Below are 24537 nucleotides of genomic sequence, written 5' to 3'. Positions count from 1 at the left end.
CTTAGCAGTTGGGTGCAATTGTACCTTCCTCAGATATTTGAAAAACTGCTTTGACAAGTTAAGTCCCCTGTGACTATATTGAACGAGTTATTTCTCCCCAACATGCATATTGAAAACCATTGAGAGATGAATAGCCTCTGAATTTGCCACATCTAAACCCAGTGGATTAACACTTTTTAAATCTGTTGGTGGAAGGAATTAGTTCAAGAAATCCCTGGAGTGTTGAGAGATTTGTGAAACATTATTTAGGAGAGTCTTGCATGAGCTGAACACGATAGGATGCTTTGCAAATACAGAGCTTTTTTTTTGGGGGGGGGGGCTGTATCAATCATTCCTTATTGTACTTTAATGTGGCTGCTTCTGGCCTCCACTGTAAATACCAGTGCTTGTCTTCTATGGGCTGAAAAGACAACTCGACTGCATAGCTCAGCTCGTACTGCATCTTCACAGACTGCATTAGTCAGTTTTGAATTAATTTGTACAACAGTAACTCGTTCTGTGTTATTTGCATCGATTGTCATTATTTCGTCTGTTACAAATGCGCATACTTTGAGACTTCCAGGGCCTTTGTTAATCTTGGCATTTTGTTGGTATTGACAATTTAAGCAAAAGGCCCACAATGCATGAAGAGCACATCTCTCAGCCTGACAGCCTTCATCATGATAATGCACCAGAATTTTATACCATGTCACAAAATGTTACTTGTGATGCCTTTGTATTCCCAGCCATAATGTACCATGCTGAATCATAAAAGCTATAGATCGGCTTTATTCCCACTGCAGGGCTTTGTTTAAAACTGGGAACGCCTTGTCTGCTGTAGGAGTATACAAGGCTAAAATAACCTTCCAGAAGCCAGAAGATCTTTTGTGATTTGCGTTACTGCTGCTTACTAAAAGTCCAGTTTGTATTTTTGAGAAGGAAAGAGAAAAAAAAACTCTATTCTCTGCTTATCCTCAATCCCCGGCTCTTCCTTGAAAAAGGAAGGTCCTTAGTTCAGTGATATTTCTTAATAAAAGACCTGGTTCATGGTTAAGCATAACCAGAAAAAAGTACTAAAATAAAAATTCATCTGCAAGAACTTGCACATTTGCATTGATGTAATTTTCATGCAGTCAAATCTGAAAACAAATAGAAAACACCAATCCATGCACTGCTTCTGCATTATTTTCACTGCAAGTCGTGTTTTAAAAGACTTGAGCAAAAGCATCTGCAAGGGGGAACAAAAAATGTTTGAATGTCTCAATGCTTCACTTAATACAAATTCTGATATTCAGCACTAGAGTGGATCTATTTTGTTCTGAAGTGTTTCACCATGAAATGTCACTTATTTTGCAAAGTGCTAGCTAGACTGAGAATAGTTGTTACTTAATATGTGCTGTCTCATTTTGAAAGCTAATTTCGTTATATGAGCTTGTAGTCATCTTTCATTGATAATACACTGTGACTGTGCAATCTGTGTCCTATAGAGTAACCTGAGGCTATGTTGTATAGTATTGTTTTTGTTGTTGATTCAGAGACTTCAGGAAATGTTTATATAGAGTTCAGATTGAAAACCTTGTGATCTTCTTTCCTCTATAATGTTGCTATAGAAATTATTTACAAAGCTGCCAAGAACTCATACAGTTTGTTTATCGCACTACAAATGATTTCATCCCAGTTCCAGTTTATTATTATCCAGGCTGGTTAGCTGACTGAACATTAATGATCAAATATTTAGGTTTTAATGGTATCTTTTTTCTGAATGTTACCATTCATAATACTGCACTGAAGAAAAATCCAGGTGTGTTCACTGCTTCTTAGAGATTTCATGGCCCTGTTTTATGACCATCCTCTTGCACTTCCAGCAATTTATAGTGCTCTAAGAAATGAACTACACTTCATGTCTCTCGAATTCTGAAAACTTTTAAACCCAACATGACTGTAATCTTCTTTTCATGCACAAAAGTTCTACATTATTCATTTTACAGTTTGGCACTATGTCGTAAAAGGAAACAATTCTTCCTCTGACAAGTTTAGCCATCTGATATCCATCCATTATGCCATTCTTCAATCTGCAGATGTAGAAAGTCTTCAATCTTTCCTCAAGGTCCATGTTGATTCTACAGCAGACCTTTAAAATTCCTGATGCTTTAGTGTTCACAGAAGGACACCTCTTCAAAATAATTGTCCTGCATCTGTAGACTTAGTCCAAGGGTATTCATATTATTTTCTTGTTAAATGTATTTTTAACATTGCATTCCATCTTTTAGATCACAGAATAGTTCTTCACAGATAAATACATATTCTTCAAATTACATTACATTATGTCAGTGTGGACATGAATAAACCTTGCGAAATTTTAAAATATACAGTAAAGGCCTTACTCTTAGTAGCATTATCATCAAAGACTTGACAAAGACTTGGTTTAATTCTTTTATGATTGACCCATTTACTTAATTAAACTTTTACTTTTTCAAAATCCGTAGGACTGTGAATTTCAGGACTCATATTTCACAAATATCTAAAGTGAATGATAAAAAGGCAATTGGCATTTTATTTCCAAAGGTTTTTGGAGTGCAGAAAAGATTTTGAAAATTTGTAGGTTATAAACCAGTTAATTTAACCATTAAAATTAATCCTCAGATTAAAAATAAAATTAAATTAGTTTTAAAAATGATTCAGAAGGTACATTAGAGATTTAATACTTTAATGCTTTTCAAGAAGAGTTACTTTGTAATTTACAGATAACTTGCCACATCATTGCTTTGCTTGTGTCTTAAAAAAAGTCATTGATCCTTCAGTCATATCAAAGAAATTTATCAGGCTGGTCTCTCACTGTCTGGAGTCTAGGCATTTGATCAGTTTTTCTCATTAAAAATGCATTTTGTTGTTTCGCGACGGTCCACCCGATCAATTGCAAAGTGCAGTTTTGGGGGAAAGAAGATGAGTCAGTTGCACAGACTTTAAAAACAAATCCTTTAACTGATCCGCAGTTCATTTGTACTGAAGGGTTAAACAGTTAAAAATATTTTTTTCAGATATTTCAAATTATAACCCCGGATGCCAATCTTTGTGCCACAAACCCACACAGCGAGCCGGGGCTTTTCTATACAATCCCCACTAAAGTAAGTTTAGAACTTTTGCTTCTAACCTTTTAATTAAATGACAACACAGTGGGTTACACTGAAGCATGGGTCCAGACCACCACCAGTGCCTGTATTCTTCAGAGCTCGATCCTGCAGTCAAGCCATCCATGTTCAGAATACTCGAATATGGCCACACAGCTGGGTGACAAAAGATAAGCCACATCTTTAAGCCAAAAATAAATTAAAAAAAAACTTTTATTTTTTCCAAATGGATGCGCAGAAATTGGAGGCATCAAGCAGACTGCAATCATCTCTCCTGTCATCACCAGTCATCCTTGTTCTGGTTGCATGTATTGTGCCTTAAGTAATCTCGTTGAAATAAGTCCACTCCTCTCTTAACACAAAAGTTCAGGCCTCTTAATATTCTTTGACAGCTATATATATATATTTCCATATAAATGAAGGTTTATTGCCTCAGACCTCTTTTTACTAATAACTTCTCCTGCTTCTTACTTTCTGTCATTCTTGACTCAAATTGGACCAGTGATAACCAAAGATCTAGAGATTCTGATCTGCACTGTTGGGATTTAATGTAAATTATCCCCTGATTTTTAACCATTCATGATCCCAGTCCAGCGTGTTCAAAGAACAGCTTATATACAGTAAGAGCTTGATGTTCTAAAACAGTACTGCCTGTTATAATCTTATGTTTTCTTTCCCTGTTTATTTGCTACCATTTCCTTAATAACGTTTTCCCTAGATTGTGATTTTGTTTTATCCCTTTTCTTTTAAGGGGGGTAAGTGAAATCTGCTATCTCAAATGTTTTATCCATCTGCCACCCTCTAAAGAAAAGGGGCATTTCCACTCTTAAGTGCACTGTGCGAGGACAGTTCTTTTCATTTTAAAAGTGTATCACTAGACTGACAGATTTACCAATTTCTGCAACAGCATCTGATGAAACACAATTCGGTGTGAGACAAGGAAATGAAAGATTATAGATTTCTGGGATCCCGAAGGGAGTTTTGTTTAAAAGGCGTCGTGAAAGAGGGTCACCATTGTTAGCAGATCTTTCCCTTTCTTGACTTGAGAAGTCTCCCCCTTTTTGTTTTTTCAGAATTCCTAGCTTTGTAACAATGACATGATGCTCATCTGTTTAACTTTATTTGGATTTTTCAAAGAACGATCTGGCCTTTCAAATTCCCTGGTCTCCTTTAACTCAAGTAATGTTGAAGTTGTTGTTTATGCTCATTTCTAATATGGAACAAACATTTAGAGGTGATCTTGGTGTATAACACTTAGCTAGTCATTTACTGGAAATGTAAGGAAATTGCACAACTTCCTCTTAGGGGAGAAAACTGTACCATAATTCTAAATTGAAGCCTTATACATAAATAAGGAGAGAAAGGGACCATGGATATTAGGCTCTGGCAATTTGTACTATAAATCACTTAATGAATTATTAATACTTACCAGTCTATTGCTAAACTCTAAAAAATGATAACACTTTTGAAAAAAAAGTGTAGACTGGTACCAAACACTTTAGTTTTTTTGCCACAGCTTTATAAATTAACTAACAAGGAGGAGATGACAGATGTTTTAAAATTTGTTATCTGCCTATATTTTATTTCAGGAGCTGAAGATGTTATAAATGTAGGATTGGAATTTTTGGATTACTCATGCCAGGGGAAATTATATACATTAACTAGAGAAGGTTCTTCATAGCATTTCTAGGTACCAACTGCTGTCTGTGTCATTTCCTTCCGAAAATCAATCATAAATGTAATATTTCAAACTAGCTGTGATATTCTGTCCCCATGCCTGCAGAGCCTCTGAATGTGTGAAGGAATAAAGCTGTTGTCAAGTGCCCTGGACACTAAATAAAGCCGAGCAATGTGAATAATAAGAATAGTGAAGTTGTGTTTTATCTGTAAATGAAGTAGATATTTTCCTATAAATCAGAACTTGGTTTTCCTACTGACTGCTTAGTGTGCTTGTTTTGGGTTATCATCAACTTAAAATATGAAGAAGGTGTTTAAGTGTGCTTCTAGTTTACATGACCAAAGTGCTTCTAAGACAATACCTAACTTATTCTTAAAAAACATGTGTTGGTAAGCACATGTATTTGCAAACATTTCTTACGTTACCCACATCAACAAGAAGGGTGATCTTTTATAAAATATTGTAATAAGCCATCTATAATTTAGACTGAAATAGCCACTTTAACTTTAATTGCTGCCTTTTACATTTTTTTTTCAAAATTTTGTCATTCTACTTAGAAAGAATTTCAGTTGCTTTCAAACATATCTTAACCTGTGTTCTTTCTGTAACCTAGATTTAAACATTGTTTTCTATTTGTGTTTTCTATGTATGGCATTTTAATATAACCTTTTTATTCAGCTTTAATATCCAGTATCCAGCTAAAAATGGTGTCTCAGTTGGTGGGATGTAAATACAAAATAAACGCATACACATTTGTAATTTGAAATTTATTGATAATTGGAATACCCAAACTGAAGACTTCTATGGATAAGATTACAGGCAATGCAGACCTAAAGAGGAAAAAGGGAAATCTGTGTCTAGATTAGGTATTCAACTAAAATATTGAATATTCGGAGGGAGCACCTTCGTCTGCAATTACAGCTGTAACTTTGCACACCAGCTTGGTGCATTTGTTGCCTGCTTTTTGGGGATAGCTTCTGAATTGCAGTTTCGAAGTTTCGCAACAGGATTCTAGCCAGGACTTTGAGGGGCCACGCAAGGCATTTATTTTCTTATTTTTGAGTCACTCCGGTTGAGCGTTGTGCTTTGGATCGTTGACCTGCTGAAAGTTTACCTTTTGCCCCCCGTTTTAAGTTTTTACTGGACTGATATGTAGGCTTTCGTCTAGGGTTTGCCACTTCTGTGCTGAACCCATGTTCTGGAAAGGCTGGGAAGGGGGGGCATCCTCATATCGAGATGCTGCCGCCACCATGCTTGACTGCAGCGATGTCTTTGACTGCAAGATGTGCTCAGTTGGGTCTGCACTAAACATCCTGTAACTCTTGGCATTTAGACTGAAAAGTTCTCTATATCATCTCATCCAACAATATGACCCTTTGCCGTGTTTATTCAGTACCACTCAGGTATATTGTTGTAAACTCCGTGCAGGATTTGAAAAAACCTATGCTCCTTCTTGCCACCCTGCCATAAAGACTGTTCTGGATACAGTTGACTGAATCTCCCACCTCAGCCATTGAACTCTGTGGCTCTTGCAAATTTTCATCACTATCCCACACCAGATCTCTCTTTGCCTGGCTGCTCAGTTTGGAGGGCCAGCTTGATCATGCCAGTGTCTCTTTGATGCGATACACCTTCCATTTCTAGATGTTTAAGACTGTGCTCACAGATATATTCAGAAGCTTCTCCTCTTTGCTCTCTCGATCTGTGCTTTTCATATACTTTATCGCTAACTTGCTTTGAAAGCTCCAAAGCCTTCATGATTTGTTCTTCACTTGAAATTCACTGCCGGACCAAGGGACTTCATAGAGACAGATGATTTTATTCAAAAATCATTCAATAACCATTGTTCTTGTCTGTAGAGGCCACTCAACTAATTGTGCACCTAAATTGAGGTTTTACACAGGTTTGAATACTTACAGTATGCAGTCTTGACTTCTCCATGTTTCTTTCATATTAACTGTCTGCTTTTTATTTTTGCTTTTTGCCTTGAATATGTGGAGCAGGTTGTCCGCATAAGAAATATGACTTGCTACTTCAAAGAGGCATGACCGCAAGCTTTAAAGGAACCAAATTTGAAAACTATGCAAGAGGCTTCTTCCTCTCAAGTGTCCAATTCACCTATTGAATTAATTTCTGCACAAGTTACCTTAGATATGCAGATTTATTTCCAAATACTTATTCTTCTGCCAGGACAGTGAGGTAGTGCACCATTGTTATACTGATAAAAGAAATTAAGTGTTCAGAGTTACAGATTAAAATAAATCGGTGTATCTACAGTTGAATCCGTGGTCCACTTAGTATTATGGACTTTAAAAATTCGGCTGATTTTTTTTTCTTTAAGGGGACATTATTGTAATTTTTAATTCTTTTTTTTTTAATTTTCCTTTCCATTAAACTCTATCCTCAGTGACCCCAATCACAAGTGTGGTTTTCTCTTCCCGAGAGCTGAAATGTCAAGTTATCTTGCCATGCCTATGGATTCAGGGAAGAAGCTAAATCTCCCTTGTTAAAGAGAAGGTGGGGGGAATGTTTTGCCACCTTCCCAGGAACGAGAGGTTGTTTTTTTTTTACGTGGCTCCGTTCTGTCCCTCCTTCCTTCACCTCGGCTGCTGACAGATTACAGTAGAATCGATTACCAGCATCGGGTGGCCTTGCTCCTTCAAAAGGCACATAATGCATCTTCACAGAATTTTGGCCATCAATATCAGCTTAATAGAATGACAGCAACGACATCTAATCACAGCAGTGCTGACAGCCCATAAATCCTTGGCTAATGTGGCTCAAGTACAGTAGCATATGGACGGGCGCAGATATTCTATAAATAGTGTCGGCAGGACTGAATGTTCTGCAACTTTTGTAAATGATCTTATTGTCCCTGTGCATTCTAGTGCATACAACAGGAATGTGTAACCCTTTCTATTCTCCAACCTGTCTGCGTTGTGAAATAGCTCCTTAAACCTCCCTTGTTATGGATTGCTCCTTCCTGGGAGACAGCGACGCTGCCATGCTGAGATAAAATACATTGCCCTAATGCATTTATCCTGGATTCATGCTCGAGTGCTTGCTCACAATGTTAGAGCTGTTTACGAACTTTATGATGAATGTATTTTAATCGCGCAGCATAATGCAAAAAAAAAGTTCAAAGTTGGCAGCCAGTGATCAAAAGCTCTCATCCAAAAATACATCTTCTTAAATGTATGTCTTATGTATTGGCACACTGGAAAACGCTGTGGGAAAGAGTTAAAATAAATGTTCTTTTTTTCCCCACTCCCTAATTCTTTTTTAATGTGGCACACATATCATGTCATATTTAATTGCCTGTAGGCAGCTCCTTTCAGATTTAATCAAAACATTAATACTTTTGAACCCTGTCTATAAAGAGAGAGAAAAAAAATGTGGTTAAATAAAAAGTTCCCATTTTTGAAATGAGCAACGCATGCTTTCTTTGAGTAGAATATTATGCACGAGTGCAGTGTCGCAAACCTTAATAAAGCAAACTCAGCCTGCTTCAGGGCTGCCAGCTGGGATGTATTCTAGGGAGACTGGAGATCACTTGTTGAAGCTTCAGTAATAAAATAGGAAGCATCACTCTGCTGGTACAGAACTGTTGCTTAACATTGCACGTTCGTAAACCCATCCTCTTAAGGACGCTCCAGCCCTTTCCAGTTCCCCAGATGCCTACTCTGTTCCGGGCTCTGCATTGGTTTCCATACCAGGCGAGTCCAGGACCTGGAAGCGCCTGGTCCCGTCAAGCTTTTAAGTTCCTGTTCCTGCCGGTTCCGACCCGGTTCCCGTTTTTATTCTGTTAGTCTTGGATGGACCGCCCGGTTTTGGATTTTTGCCTTCTCTTGGATTCCCCCTTGGACTTATTTCTGGATTGTTTGCCTCGGCCACACCTTCCCCAAACACCAGCCCCCTGTTTTCATTCCCGACTCCCGCATGCTTTTTCTCCGTGTTTTCCTCACTTTACCCTGGATCGTGTCGTCTGCATAGGGTCCTAAAAGAACACTTTCGTTACAGGAGGCTGTTCACCAGCTCAACGGGTGCAAGCACCTCAAAATTGACCAGCCCATCAACTGCTTCTGCACAACACCTGCTTTCATGAGCGCAAAACCGGAAGTTCACTAGGTTCAAAACAGGCAGGGCAGATACTGTTGGATGACCTACCCTGAATAAAATGGAGTATGTCCTTCCACCTGTGCGTCTCAGTTTCTGAAATTGAAAGGTTTGACAAGACAAACCAACCTACAGACGTCTTTCAGGGCTAAAGAGTTTTCTTCTAATGCCTTTGGTGTTTTACTGTAATTAACCCCCACTATGAATTGACTGTTCTTGTGCGCCCTTTGGATGTCACATACACAGTGAGTCTTTGAGGTGTGAATGTGGTACAGTGGCATAGAAGTTTGTTAATAGAGCACATGCATGCTGACCCGCAGTTAATGTGCTTCTCTCATTGGGGCAGGAGGCACCTTCTTCTTGAAATAACTCATGCATAATGCATTTCTGTGGTCAAAACCGGTAGCTTAACCTTGGGTGTAAAGTGCAGGCATCAACACAGACAGTTCTTGCAAGGTGGAGATGGCTTCAATGAGACACCGGGGATTTCGCAACACAGAATTATTCTTCTCAGCCCTGCATTTACTTAACACGGGTGGACCTTTCCCTTGGCATGTGTTCGGAGCTTGTGATTCCCAGGCTGGCCTGGGGGCCAGCAGGCACTCAGAACTAGTTAGCGGCTCAGCCTGTGCCCTGACGTGAATTCTTAAAAAGAAACATCAAGGATCTTTTCTCAGTTTCCCTGTTGGTATTCCAGGCACACAGCACTGATGAGAAATGTATACGCAGAACTGCATACTGTCCGTAGCAGAACCTAGCTGGCCACCGGACTTTTTTAAGACTAATAATAACTCACAGGTTATTATTGTTGTTCTTGTACATGTTGTGGGGATGATTATTATTAGCAGCAGCAGTAGAAGGAGGTGCATTTATTAGTTCATTTATCTTTCTGCATCAGAGGGCGTGCAAGTCAAGAAAAGTAATTAAAGAAGTACATCTTGCCACAGATGTGATTCTGGATGGCTTAAAGGCCAGTATACTCAGATGTTTTTAGTGCAAAAGTTTTATTTTAAATAATTCCCCTCCAATTGGATGCAAATCTTTCAAAGGAAAGATTCTAATATCTACCAGCCAGTCAACCCAGGGTTATATTTTTATGTTAAATGTTACTTAAACACAGGCATGCTCTCTGTGACAAACATGCCATAGCTGTGTTCAGATGAGGTCTGAAGTTGAAGACAGTTCAATGGGTGTCGAAATACAAAATTTTAAGGTTCATGTTTGGAGCCTTATGATTTTGAATTTGATATTGCATTGCCAGTATATTGCATTATATAACTGTGCTTGCTAATTTTGACAATTACTTTTTGTCAACCGTCTGACAACTCCAATAGAGAATGGATTTGAATTAAGACTTGTGACATTTTAGATTACTTGTAATTATAATCACTCATCTAAGCAGTACCTCTTGCAGAATTTGTAGTTTAATCATGTAACTTTCTACATTCTGTTTTTGCTTCACAGAGTTGCTTTAAATGAGTGAGGCAGTCTCATCAACACAGAAAAAAATATACATGTATGGTCTTGGGTAACTTTCATGTTTACTGTATTTGATTGTTAATTACTGTGGTTCATTAATCTTAATTAACTAATACTGTATATCTTGCCCATCATTTAAATATTCCTAAATCCACATTGCCAAAACAAATTGCAACCTACCTTTGCAAGTGAACAGAACATTTTATTTTTCATGAGAACGTTTGGCTTAACTTTGCAAGAAACATTGCAATACCTTTTCAACATGAACTGACCAAACATCAAATGGTTTGATTAGCTAAACAAAACTGTTCAAAGACATCATAAACATCATTTTTTCTGAACATGTCCTAAATTATAATCTCAAGACACATATATTTATAATGCTTACCTGAAGAAGGCCCCACGGCCGAAATGTTGTGTTTTCTTTCTTCTTTTTTCAGCATGGAATAAACCTATTACTTATATTTATAATGGTTTGCTTTATAAGTTTCTCAAGAAGAAGGAAGCTCTTAGAAGTTAAAAAAGAGTCATTATCCCTTTATCACTGGAGGTTTTTGTTATACGCATATACTATATAGTATATATACAACTTCAATATGTAGTAAGAAATATTTTTAGATGTGTATTTTTTTACTTTGAAAACATTGCAGTGCATTATTCAAATTAATCATCCTATGCAGGAATATGAAAATAAAATGCTTATGTTTAAAAATGCTATTTATCTTTAAAGTACAGCAGAATCACTGCAGAAAAGTCAGATCATTTCTTTGAAGATTGAGGTTGTTCACACTTAATGTCACTGCTTGCCTGGTTCTACAGCAGGTAAAAATACAAGTCTAGGAATATGTTATAATCCGTGTCAGCATACTGAAATTGCAATTTGGCATATCCTGAATGCACAATAGTTCTTCTTTTCAAAATCCTGACCTCACAACATGGATTATGACAGTCTTCCGTCTCCAAAACATCAACAAATACATTGTGTGCCACAGTAGTGTATTGGGGAAAATACTGCTCACCTGCAAAATAAATATGGTGACAGGTGAATTATTACAAATACCTCTGAAAGTCATGCTTTATTTGTTTTATTGAGTTCAGTGTTTGAAACACGCAGTTATGTTACTGGTAGTTTTGTGTGGTCGCTCATTGACACGTATTGTGTTTTAAATGGTCTTTGACTTTTCTGTGTTCTTTGATCTTTCCCTTTCTGCTGAGCACACCTACCGTAGTGTAAATTCACTTATTTGTAGTGTACAGTTTTACTGACATGTTCCATCTCAAGCACTGATCATGAAAAGCTGGTACAACATAGCGCATATGCACGATTTGCAAATAAATGTGCATATTTAATCAGTTCCTAAACGAAGGATAAATTCTCCTAACTTTTTAGTGCAGATCTGATTGATGGATGACGGCACAGTCACGCCTGCTTGATATACTGTAGTTTACCTGACCTAACTAGCAGGGATAATCCGGCAGTGGTTTGTAGAGGGAAGGAAAGGGAATTCAAAAGAAACACATTATCAATAGCTCGTGACCACTGACAATTAGTTGTGTTTTTAAGACAGAAATAAATATAAACATATTTAAATATAAAAAAATATGTGGGACAGCATGGTGGGTTGGAAGACATATCCCATCCATCCAAAGTCTCTTTTTGATTCCTGTGATTCCAAAATTAATTATTTTATTACATTGTATTGTATTACAATAAAAACTCTTGTTTACATCTTGACTTTCTTCTTTTTTTTCTCCTTCTCTGCTGTCTCATCGTTGACGTAGGAGCTGCGCAGAACATCCCAGGTAGAGAAAAAGAAAACAACTTGTATTGTCCTGTGTCTTCGTGTGTGCTCATGCTGTTTGTTCCACACACCTGTGGAAACCATTGGTTTAAGTCTAGCTGGTGGTTAACTATCTAACTCCTGTGCCTTGAGAGAGCCTGGTCAATCATTTTGTTTTGAATTCAGTTTGGCAGAGGTTGTTGTTTTCGACAAAAGCACATGTTGGAAAGGGGAAATGGTGCTTGAAAATGAGAGGGGTAAGAATCATATGCCTCAGTAGCACTGCCTCTCTTTCCCCTGCCGACAACAGGCAATGTTAAATTCTAATTTTGTGAGCAGACAAATTAATATCATAGTTGACCAGGCAATCAATTTGCAGACACAGGCCATTATTTGGATCTTTGTGTCTTTTTAAAAAAAAATGTTTTTAGTTTATCTTGGCATTTTAGGGTTACTGTTCACTGTTTCAGTAGCTTTTTAGAAAGTGCCTGGGCTTGCCTTTGAAATCATCAGCCTGCAGTCTGTTTGGCCTTTAACCTCTTTTTTTTAAATGATAAGAAAAAGGAATGTATAGTCACATGGGATTTATTGGCTGGATTAATGCAAAGGCGGCAGGGAAGGGTTAAACCTTTATTTAACGCATCTGCTTTGGAGCAGAATCATTAGGCGAGGCATTTTTTTGTTGATTAAAAAACTCTAATGGTTATATTTGAGGAGCACATCTACTATAATTGCCCTTATAGGTAACAAAACACTGACACTGAGGATTATTAATTGGGTTCTTGTGTTGTTTTTATTATTATTCAAGTTCGGTATATTTGAGAATGCTTGCTAAGTAAATGGAGGCACAACAATGTGAAGCACTGTCAAAGCTCTGTAATTATACATTTCTTATAATTACAAAATCCTTGTTGTAAGAAATAAAACACAGTGCCACCAGCAGATTCAGCCATGACAGCCTGCAGGCTTAGCAGAGGTTTTAGTCTGTAATGGGCGAGAAACCACTGCATAAATTCAATTAATTTGATTTTCTTTTCCAATATAGAATGTTTGTTTAGTCATCAGTGCATTTTTGCAATAGAACATTTATCACAGGCAGGTTAAATTGCCAAGAAAAACGAAGAACAGATGGCAGCTTGCGAACTCGAGACATAAGGCTCTCGTAAGGTGAACTTACTTTTAATCCTGTCCTGGCTGCGATGTGAGTTCTATACTGTACGTACATTAATTTCCAGTACTTCTCTTTCTGTGGTTTTTAATACTTAAGCATCTTCCTGGAAGATTCATGACAACATAAACCATGTAATAGATAAGAGATTTTAGATAATATTTCTTATTGCTTGTTGTTTTTTAATGATGATTTTTATGTTTTCCCTTTTATGTTGATATTTTATGTTGACATTTTTTTTCTTTTCAATCACATTTTACATCGTTACCGTTTTTACTTTGATTCCCTCCTATGACTCTTTGTTTTTTGGGATTTCCTATTGCTATTATTATTATTATTATTATTATTATTATTATTATTATTATTATTGTCATTATCTTTTATGTTAGTCTATGCTCGCTCTTTAAAGATTTTTCACTTATTTCCATACATTTGAATGTATGAAAGGTGCTATATAAAGAAAGTTCATATATTACAAACTTTATTATTAAAGTTATTAATACAAAATGAAGTTTGGTTCACTTAAATACATTATTCAATATTTTTTTATTTTGTAATTTAATGTATTCAGTAAAACATATTGACTTCTTTGGACTTCAAACACAAGACCTTTCCGTATTCTTTTGTGTTTGGTTACAGTAAACACCTGTATAGCAGTATAAGTACAGAGGTGTAACACTATGTTGTTGTCATAAAGAGGAAATAACCCAGCTTGAAACACCTACTGTATGACCTGGCATTTGACTTGGTTTTGGACATTGTTGAAAAATAGCTTCCCCACTCTTACAGAGGGGGAAACATTCAACATGGCATGAAACAGTCTGAAAATAGAAATCAAGGTCCCGGATATAAAAAACCTCTAACACATAAATATTTATATTATGTCAGTGCACAACTCATCCTCAAGAAATGGTTCTCAAACCTGTAATGTGGGAAGCTCCATCATGCCCAGATATTCCTTTAAAAAAGGCTGCAGTATTTAGTTTAAATCTGTTTTCTCTCTTTGTGTCCATTGGATTATACCCCCCTTTCATCATCTAAACACAGCGTACATTAAACTTAAAAACATGGCAGCTTACTCAGAGAATCCAATATTATCAGAATTAAGACACACGTAAGATCTCTTTTGATCAAATGTAAATGAAAATCTGTGACTCCTATATCCATACTTTAGCACTTTTTTTTTACTTTCCCTCAGGCTTGGCCTCCAAATTTTGCAAATCCCCTGTTAATTATGATAGAGAGGGCTTGCTTCTGGCCACAGTGGCTGGGTTTGGCATTAAGAAACTTGTAGTCCCTGTATCCTTTTCAACTTTCATGCTTCTTTCATGTAAGAAGAAGGGAAAAAAGTTCAAAGTGAAAGGATTTATGGAATTGCCAACTTTAAAGGTGCCCTTCTTGAGGAAAAAAAAAAGCTTTCTGATCACAATACAAATGCAAGACTTAAACTTAACATCTCACCTCCTTCGCTTGTGTAATTGGATTAGTGTTTTTCTTTGTTGCACTTACTGTACATTCCGACGACGATTTTCTGATTTTCACTCCTATGGCTTTGGTCTGCTTTTGAGATCACACACTTCCACTTTCTACAAGATTCAATAACCAGCTTATGCTGTCAGGGCTGCAAAGGAAATGTTAGCTGAAATATGTACGTAGTTCACTTGCAGACAGGACGAGGAATTAGGGGAAATGTGTTCGGAAGCAGCCCGTACCCAGCTATTGCATTCTGACACCAGGGATTAATAGCTATAGCCTTTTCCATCTGCAGCCAATCATGAAAAATGATGCTGAGGCAATCTGTAATGTTTACTGTAGTTGCAAAAGAGCCCAAGCTTGGCAAATGGGTTCTGTAGGCCTTTGATCCGATTGTTAATTTACTACCAAGTTAGTGGGCCTTAATTGGAATTGAACTTAAGAGGAAATTCCCAAGGGGCATTGGATGGAGCCCAAACTTTTCAATATGTGTGCTATGTTCCGCTTGGCTTATCCTTGGCGGTACCCAGAATTGTCTGCCTAATATATTGGGAAAATGTCCTTAGTTTTAAGCTCACTGCAGTTTTCCATTCCAGTGTGTTTTATCGTGAGTGTCAGTAATATTTGGAGAAGTGACACGAGCACGCTTGTTTCACGTTTTTAGTAGTGCGTTGTACCGTAGCTGGACATTCAGAAACAATAACCAGCGTTGCGAACTCTGTGAGACTTCTTTGTTAAGGTAATACTATCCTAGGTGTTCTTAGCATTCTGTTCCAACAAAAGGCAGAAGGCAAAAGGCAAAAGGCAGGAAACAAATAATGTGGAGGGTGCAAATTCCCTTCAGAATGTGTTTCTCAGTATACAGTAATTTTCAGTTTTGAAAGGATGTCACACCTGCTGTTTTCATCAATGTCTTCCCAGAGATAACCAGACCCTTAAGCAGGAATTAGCCGCAGAACATCCCTAAAAAGTATATTGTTAAATGAAATTGTTATAATATACACTACAAAAATGCTCCTTATCGTGGCATCTTATGATCTAAAAGCATAGGCTGCATTTTTTATGAAAAACAAAATTAGATGCACATAAATGGCTTCTTTACTAACTGAGCATTTTGTGTTGAAGTAAAGTACATTTCAGTTTGTAGGAAGGGGAGAAGAGTTTCTCACTTGTTTATAGGGGGACACACCTAAGATCAGGGCACAAGCAGGTCTATCTGTCATCTGTAGGATATTTTTTCCCAGATGCTTTCGTTAGAGAAGGAAATTTACACTATATCCATGGAAGACATTTGGACCTTCAGAGATGCTTCACAAATGTTGCATTGTTTCATTTTTGGATTTATTTTGATGGGTTTAGGTAATGTATTAGCCAGTATTTATATAAATTCTGATGTACTAGTTTTTAAATAATCATTAGATGTTAAGGATACATACAGTATGAACTTCAAATGAGCAACATTTTAAAAGATTTATACAAATATGTTCTCATACTGAACATTTTAATATTGTATCCAATTCCAGCATTCTAGTCTTTGGATAGTTGGCAGTTTGGAGCAAAGTAACTAGTGTAGTGGAACTAGAGAAGCAGTAGTACATAATTCAGGGGTTTTGTTAGGAAATGATATCATTACAGACTGCCTATTCACGTTCTTCCTTCAGACGATAAGCCAGGATTGGAGCAGCACAATGGGAGACAGAGGTAATTTATTAAGGCTTGGCTGTACTACAAAAGTCTGCACTTGGGAAGAAAAAAAAAAGCAGGAGGGCAAAAGAGAAGAACATACTGAGTTGAAAATAGCTGCCTTTTAAAATGCACGTCCATTAGCTGAATCATTTTTCCCCTAAGTGTGCAGGCATCTCACTGTACGCTGATGAAAACTGACAATGTGATCTCTTATTAGCTTTGAAATTGTTTTCTATGTCTGGGATTTTTTTTTAATTGATTTGCGTTATTCACTATTCTTTATATGTATAAAATAAAACAAAAAAACATGAACCGCAACACCTGCAGTACTTCAGAGATAGTCGACCGTCTGTTCTCCTAATGGGTTTTTTTTCTGCTGCGCTCTATGTAAGTTCTGCTTAGGCTTGTTTATCCAGCACAGCGGAGAAAAAAAAACGAAGAGCTCCTGAAATAGATTTCAGAGTGAGAGTGCATGATGGCGTGCCCTCTGGTGCCGGGCTTCACTACTGCAACCTTTTTGATGCATAAATCATTAACTGGCGATCTCCACAGCATTCAGCTGATTTCAGCTTTTCTGTGTTACTCCTGCCTGCACCCAGTCGAATGCTGCCTACATAACGTGCAGAGAGGAAAAAAAAGTGCAAGTTCAGCCTGAATTATGTTCTCTATCTGTTTTGCCCTTCATTAGCATTGTTTTTTTTTTTAATTTGCTGAGAGGCTTTTTCTTTCTTATGGGAACAGCCTAGACAAGAGACAATAGCTTTTCAGGGATTTGTTCTGGTATACTTTCAAAGAGGCGTAGGAGGTCAGCTTATAAATGCTGTCACATAATCTGCATGTAAAACAAGGCAGTATTGTTCTTAATTAAATACAGTAAAGCTTAAATACTCTCCGGGGTATCATGTAGCAGTTTTTAGGTTTATAGTTTTTTTTCTAGCATTTCATTTCTTGAGTTGTTATTGGTTTTGTCCTATACTACACTGGGTACTGTATCTTCCATGTTGCTTCATATGCTGTAATTTTCCTTCCCAAGCACAGCTTTTTTTTTGCTCTCTTTTATTTTTCTGAATGAGACACATTCAGTCAAACAACATTCGTAATGAGGAAGGTACAGTAATCGTTACTCCGTACCAAACCTTCTTAAGAGAGTTGTAGAGTTTCTGTAAGAGAGTTTTTGTCTAACTCTGCAAAAGTAGACCCTATCACCACAAAAGCACACAGAGAATTGTGAAAACATGTTCCGATTGTCAAAGGTTGCTTCATCCAGGAATACAGTAAATTGTAATCCCTCTTTATGATAAAGGATTCTAGAGTTGTGGGGTTGAGGTGTGAACCCCTAGACCACAGTGTTACCCTACAGAATGTAATAGACAGGAATGAACACATAAGTGATGCAAGAAATCATGAATAGACTAGTGCACAGTGTATGCATCTCCTTAGTTATGACTATAAACAAAAGAAAAAGATTGGAACAGGAGAAAAACACGTGGATCTATTTCTGTTTGAAAAGGGTAGGTGCTTCTCTTGTGTTCATACAAATTTCAACATCTGTCAGAAACCATGTTAGTGTGCAAAAAGTTATCTGAAAGTAAAAAAAAAATAATCACATAAAGACAGATCACATTTACATTACACCCACGTCTCAGGCAGATATAGAACCCATTCTGAAACGATGTAAGTTCTGTTATTTAGATCTGTGAGACAGACTATATGACTATTGGGTGTTTTAAGCACCACGCTCAGTGTAAAAATACATTTAAAAAAAAACATAAGTAGTTTTTCTTTCATGTTTACATCTTTGAGAAAAGCCAGACATTGCCAGAGACGGCAGTCTAACAGTGGGTATGTAATTAATCAGCAGAGTCATGTCAATAAGATTTCCCTCAGTTCAATAATGTATCAGATTAGAAACAACTTAGCCTTAGGGATTTTTTTTCCTCTTTTTTCAAAGGCCTGACATTCTTTTTTTGTTTTGTTCCTCTGTCAGCCTGATGTAAAATACAATGCTTTATCCATAAATACAAGTACCCAGTCGTAGAATGCAAACTGTGGATGAAGAAAATGGCTAGAGAAACTTCATCTGGTTAAAATGTTTCAGCTGTTCTCCTCTTTGTTGACTAATGAAGATCTTTTTTAGAGTGTTTTGGCACTTTGATTCCTATGTTTGTACCAACCAAGATGTGTTTCCTACTGGCAGATGTAGAGGGTGATAAATAATTAGGACTTTAAGTGCTCCCATCACTCACAATTCATAAGGAATGAATATGCAATGTAATGAAACATTTGTGTAAGTCTTCGCCGGAAAATGTGGAGCGCCTAACATTTGTAGCATTCTAAAGTGCTACTATTGTAAAATGTGTTAGAAAAAAGGGTTTTTTTTCAGGTTGCCCTTGATATGCATTGCTACTGCAAATATGCTCTTGAGAAGTTTAACTTTAAAGAAATGTGAAGTTAACAGTGGCTTCTTTTTTCACAACTTCTTGAAGGATCTATGCAATGGGGAGAAATGGGCATTTTAGTCCAGGGATCACTTACTCCAGTCTGGCCCATATAGGCAGAAACACACAAATGAATAAGCGCCATCATAAATGGGTGGGTTTGAAGTGGACAAGTGTTTTCATAGTACACTGCAGAACAGCTGCCCCTCTGGCCTGCCAAGCATCGATATGCTGTTATGACCCAGAGCTGTGTCATTCAGTCACCTACAGTATGTCACACTTAACTCTGTTATTCTTGACTTATGATGTCTGCATCTCCTGTACTTGTATGAGGGCTATAGGAGAAATCTTAAATAAAGGCTTACCAGTTCCAAAATGATATATATATATAAACACTCTCAGGAGATAAACACTCTTGTTTGTCTGTCGTGGCCAAGGAACCAAGCTAAAGAACCAAACAACACGGTTGAAAGGAGCATCAGAAATTAAACACAACGTTGAGCTACTACATCTTACAGTAACTTGTAGCTACGGCTACAATGGCAGGAAAAGTCATCCTTGAGGTTACATGATGTCTCCAGTGGAAAGGTCTGAATTTCTATTTTGTAAACGTTCACACACTGATGTTCTATCCAGTTCATTCAGAACCAAATCTAAAGAGACTTGAGCAACAAAAATGCAATCGTGGTAAAGTCTGACATTAAAATGAAAGAGATAGCGAGCAGGATTATTGGATTAATTACTTTGCTGCAAAACTATTCTGAAATCTTCCTTTTAATGTTATAACGATTTGTTGGAAGATGGTGGTAGTGTTGGTGGGGGGTGTTTCAATATTAGATAAGAAGATACTTGTAGATATTGAATCTCACTGACAACGTTGAATTGATTTAGTGAGTCATGAAAGATGTCCAATATGTGCATGCCAAAGCTCAAACATTGTTGTGTCAGGTGATTTTTAGGTACAGATATTTTTGGTTTGGTTTTTTGCATTGGTATATTTGTATGCTAAATGCTATGTGTAATATTTGTTACCATTTAAGAAATAGATAAATAGTTTCAAAACTTTGTCAACCAAACTTGCAGATACTTGCTATATAGAAGTATGTGTTAATTCATTTTGTGAAGAGATGTTAGCTCATCATTTCACAGTACTGATCGGGCAAAATCAGCTAAACATATGGTTCTGCCTTTGAGTATTTAAAGTAAAAAAACATTTCATATCTTTTTATGCTATGGGAAATATTCACATAAGAATAAGTATGCAGAGTACTTCATACAGCAGTTTTTTGTAGTACTATGATTGTGGCGTTTACAGTATCAGATAATGATTTTATTTTAAAGAAATGACATTTCACCAGCCCACAAAACTGTCAATAAGTATTCCAAAGAATAACTCCACTTGATGGTGAAAATTGTAAGGGTGGGTTTCTATATTCCTATAGTGGATTTTAAGTCCACACCTGAATTCTGATGAATTTGAATTCAGCCTGTGGTTAATCTTTTACTTTGAAAATTAATAGCATCTAATATAGCTTGAACATTAACAGAGCAATGTGCAAGCCTCTCTATCCCAACAGAAAGTTACTTTTTAAGGATAAATTATGAATTCCTCCACCAAAATCTAAACATAACATCACATCACGTCCTAGCGGTCTAATGTGTTTTTTGTTGACCCAAGCTGGTTCGAGAGGCATAGGTCAGAGTCTCATACTGTACCCGATGGCTAAATAACGCTGCAGGTGTTTCAATATAAGCATTCAAAATCCTCAACGGCAGAGTTAGACCATTGGGCAGATCCAGAATCGAGAGTGAAACACGAACCTCAGGACACAGTTGGAAAATCTGTGTGCATTTAATACTGAGAACAGGAGGCAGATCTTCACCCAAAGGGCTGTCGTGTTTGGAACAAGCTACTTAGCCATGTTGTCGAAGCAGACACCCTGGTTTCTTTTAAGAAACAGTTGGATGAGTTAGATCCTTGGATCAATTAGCTACCAACTACCAAAGAGGCTAGCCAAGCCAAATGGCTCCCTCTTGTTTGTAACTATTCTTAGGCTCTTATTTTCTTGTACTGTGCCTCCACTGTCTACCAGGCAGATGCAAGTGAACCCAATAGTTATGATTCTATTACGGTTTAATTATTATTGTTTTGCACACCACAATGCGTTGAATCCGCCATGCCGCTATACATACAGTCTGTCTATTTTCTGGTCTCAACACCCACAGCCTGACCCACTAACTTACCCCCTGGGTAATGTGGGCTTTTGATCTGAGCCTTTGACAGCTTTTCATTCCGCTTTTGCTTTTCAAATACACATCTAAAAGTAATGTGAAACCAGGAGTCATGCTTATCTAACCATAGAAAGGACCACGAAGTTCAGCACTGCTAGGCACCATTAACCTTAAAAACTGCAGCAGGAATGCTTTATGATTGTATAAATGTAAAATGTATATGACTACATTTTTTGTCGGTAGGACTAAAAATGTTCCTGTTTACCGTAAGTATTAAATTTTTCAAACATTCTGTATGACAAGTCAGAAACATTTTCCCTTAAAGGTTAAATGTTCTTTGTTCAAATATACTCTGCATTGGGCAGTCCAGTGTAAATCATGTTAGTTGAGCTGTCTTTCCTTATCTATCACCCCCTAAAGATCCTTTTTTGCTTTTTTCTCCCTTAAATGTCAGTGAGGTCTGAAGATGTTGGACAACTCAGGCATGCAAATCTACACATTTTCTTTTAGGCACAGGGATTTTTTCTCCTTTCCTGTTAGTGAGGTGTTTTTTTTTCTTAAAATTAAAAGCATTTTCAAACTCTCTTGTTCCCTTTTTCTCCCAGAATAATAGCTAAATATAGAAATGGGCATGATTATTTTCTTTACCTTCTCATCTTCAAAAAAAATCCCACACTGGCCATAAATTAAGTGGATTAAAAAGAGATTTTCCTGTTCATACTTTAATTAACTGCTAACGTGAGACCCCAGAAGATTGTGGAAATTACGCAAAGTAAATGTGAGCTGTAAATCCAGCCCATCTAGCCAGAGGTGTTAGGCTTTCCTTCACTGGAAGTGATGTTGCACTAGGCTGATTCAAGATTGCCAACTTCCATCAGCTCGTTCTGTGATTTGGTGCTGTGATACAGCACAGCCATGAGCAGCAATTACTGGGTTCGCAAATCCCTGTGCTACAGATCTGTAATGTTTCAGTCCAGCTGGGACAAAAAAAAAAAGGTAGTCCCACAAAATCAATAATTCTGCGCACTGTACAGAACCTTTACATCCACAGGATTAAGAGTTTAGCAGAATCTGCTGCCTGGTGTGATACCATCCATTTTTTTTCTCATTTTTTTTTCGATGCTTTATGGCTGCCTCTCATTTGTAACCCTTCTTATGTTATATTCTCTAGGTTTTTCCTGCCTTTATCTGAAAAGTTTATCTCAAGGCTCTTGTGCCGTTCCTCAGCGTTTGGTTGGTTGGCAAAAAATAAGAATTCATTACCTTTGCCAGGCAAACTCCATGTTAAAACGATGTCTTCCGAAAACAGCGCAGTCATTTTCCTGCAGTACTCCCATGCCTGCCACATAAATATCAGCCTTCTGTATGACCTTCCATAATGCTCAAGGTTACTTTTTCAGATCTATACAGTATGTACGGTTTTTGTTGGCTAGTTTGCCGTTTTCTCATGTTTTTTTTTTCTATGTCAAGGTTGTTCATTTAAAAGTAGCAGGGTTGTGTACTAAATTACATTTAGCAGGTTTAAAGCTGCATCTAGGCAATGGTACTTTTTCATCTGAGGATGGTCTGCAGTGTCATTTTTTTTTTCCTTATGGTGGTTCCCTGCTGAAATAAAAGATTTTAATACCCTCTGTGGCTGATTTCTTTGTTATAGATTAAAAGCTCTGAGGTGACGTGTGTGTGTATATATAGTTAATATTCTAGTGTTTCATTAATTAAATGAAAAAAATAAATTGGTAAAAATTAGGCATGAATATCCAGGATATTTGAAATTTCTCTAAAGGTTAACAATCAGGAATGATGAAATGGTGAACTTCTCACCTTTTATTGTTCTAGCATGTTGTTTTATTGTGATGCTCTCGTATTCTTCTGTGCTTATCAGACAGAACAGCTCTGATTTGTTTTTTGTGGCTTTTTTTTCTTGTTACTCTAGGTAACTGTTGTAGCAGTGGCAATGGTATCACCAACCAGTGTTCTCTGAATTGCAACTGTTGTCAAATAAAAACCTCTGTATTTTTTTTTCCTGGGGAAGCTTATAGCATTGTTCTGGAAACACAAAGTTGCAAATAGTGCGTGGAACTAGACTTCAGCAAATGACAAGCTTATGGAAATCCCTTTTAAAAAATGTCCTTTCTGCTCAATGTATCGTTGTTATGTGATTCTGGGAAAGGGGACTTAAAAAATGGATAATTAGACCGTTTTTAATATAAAGGAAACATTTAATTTGATATATAAAAGACATCCATCCAGTATGTCCATTAATCTCTCACCTTTCTTGTCTTGTCCTTTCTCCCACTCTCTCTTTCCGTCCTCTGCTTTTCAGTGCAAGGTCAGAATCTGGTGACGGATAATGTCTCTGTAGTGGAGGGGGAAGTGGCTACCATCAGCTGCAGAGTCAAAAACAACGACGACTCTGTCATTCAGCTTCTCAACCCCAACAGACAAACCATTTACTTCAGGGACGTAAGACGTAAGTGCTGCTTCTCACAACTTCTGTTACTTCCTTCATTTTTTTTTCCTCCAGGAGGTCTTTGAAAATGAGCCGGTATTTCAAAGTATAAATTCCACGGGTGGCGGTTTGTTGTTTTTTTTAAAGTTATATTGTTATTTATAATGTGGATTGCCGTTTGTGGATGTTAAGTGAAACAGTCAAATTATCGTGAAATTGTATTCAAATAAGAATGCGGTAGTACTTTTTTTGCATCATAACAGTGGAGCATATGCTACAGGGCTGCTGTGCATCTGAACAGGGAGCTGTTTGGATACTGTTTTGTTTTTAAAGAGAGGTGTTTTGTTTTTGATCACACAGTGCCAAAGATTTGTATAAAGATTTTGATAGGTGCTGTGAAGCATTTATTCCATTTTGTTCGATACGACTGAACCCACAGCCTTTAGAACTCAAGTAAGTGAAGAGTAACCAAAAAGGAACCGTTGACATAAAGCTTTCATACTGTATCTGAGCCATAATCCGGATTTATTTATTTTTTAAGTTTGTATACTTAAATACTTAAATGAAGTTTTAAGTCGATTACCCTGAATGGGTAATAGCAGGAGCCTAATAGAGGCAGTTCTTCGATTCTGGTGCAGAATTTTCTAGACATTTCTATGTATGTTTTGGTTTAGGTAAGTAGATCATTTCTATATCCAAAGATGCCAGTCCATCGGAGGAACTGGCCCCAGCAATTCTGGTCCCCATTTATACTGCTAGGAGGACTGGAAGAGCTCTGGAAAAGCACCTCAATCAGGGTACAGCAGCAGCATCTGTGGCAGAGATTTGAACCTGCAACCCCCCCAATTATGAGCCCAGAGATTTACCCACTATGCTACTCCATAAAAAGTTGTGCAGAATGGCCGCCTCTCATTTAAAACCTTTTTATGT

The 24537-nt window shown here is 37.2% G+C and overlaps 1 protein-coding gene across 4 annotated transcripts in view; it reads left to right on the top strand.

Annotated features, from left to right (window-relative positions):
• The window catches only part of cadm1a (cell adhesion molecule 1a), a 320960-nt gene that overhangs the window by 214546 nt on the left and 81877 nt on the right, over positions 1–24537 (top strand). For all 4 annotated transcript variants that reach the window (XM_088618972.1, XM_088618971.1, XM_088618970.1 and 1 more), the window contains exons 2-3: positions 12163–12183; positions 23482–23628. In XM_088618972.1, coding sequence (XP_088475098.1) covers positions 12163–12183; positions 23482–23628 — 168 coding nt within the window. The remainder of the gene's footprint in view (positions 1–12162; positions 12184–23481; positions 23629–24537) is intronic.

This window comes from Lepisosteus platostomus, chromosome 25 (assembly GCF_059453375.1).
Source record: "Lepisosteus platostomus isolate fLepPlt1 chromosome 25, fLepPlt1.hap1, whole genome shotgun sequence".
Classification (NCBI taxonomy): Eukaryota; Metazoa; Chordata; class Actinopteri; order Semionotiformes; family Lepisosteidae; genus Lepisosteus; species Lepisosteus platostomus.
The sequence above is the reverse complement of the archived record's forward strand: the minus strand, read 5'-3'. Positions and strand labels throughout refer to the sequence as shown.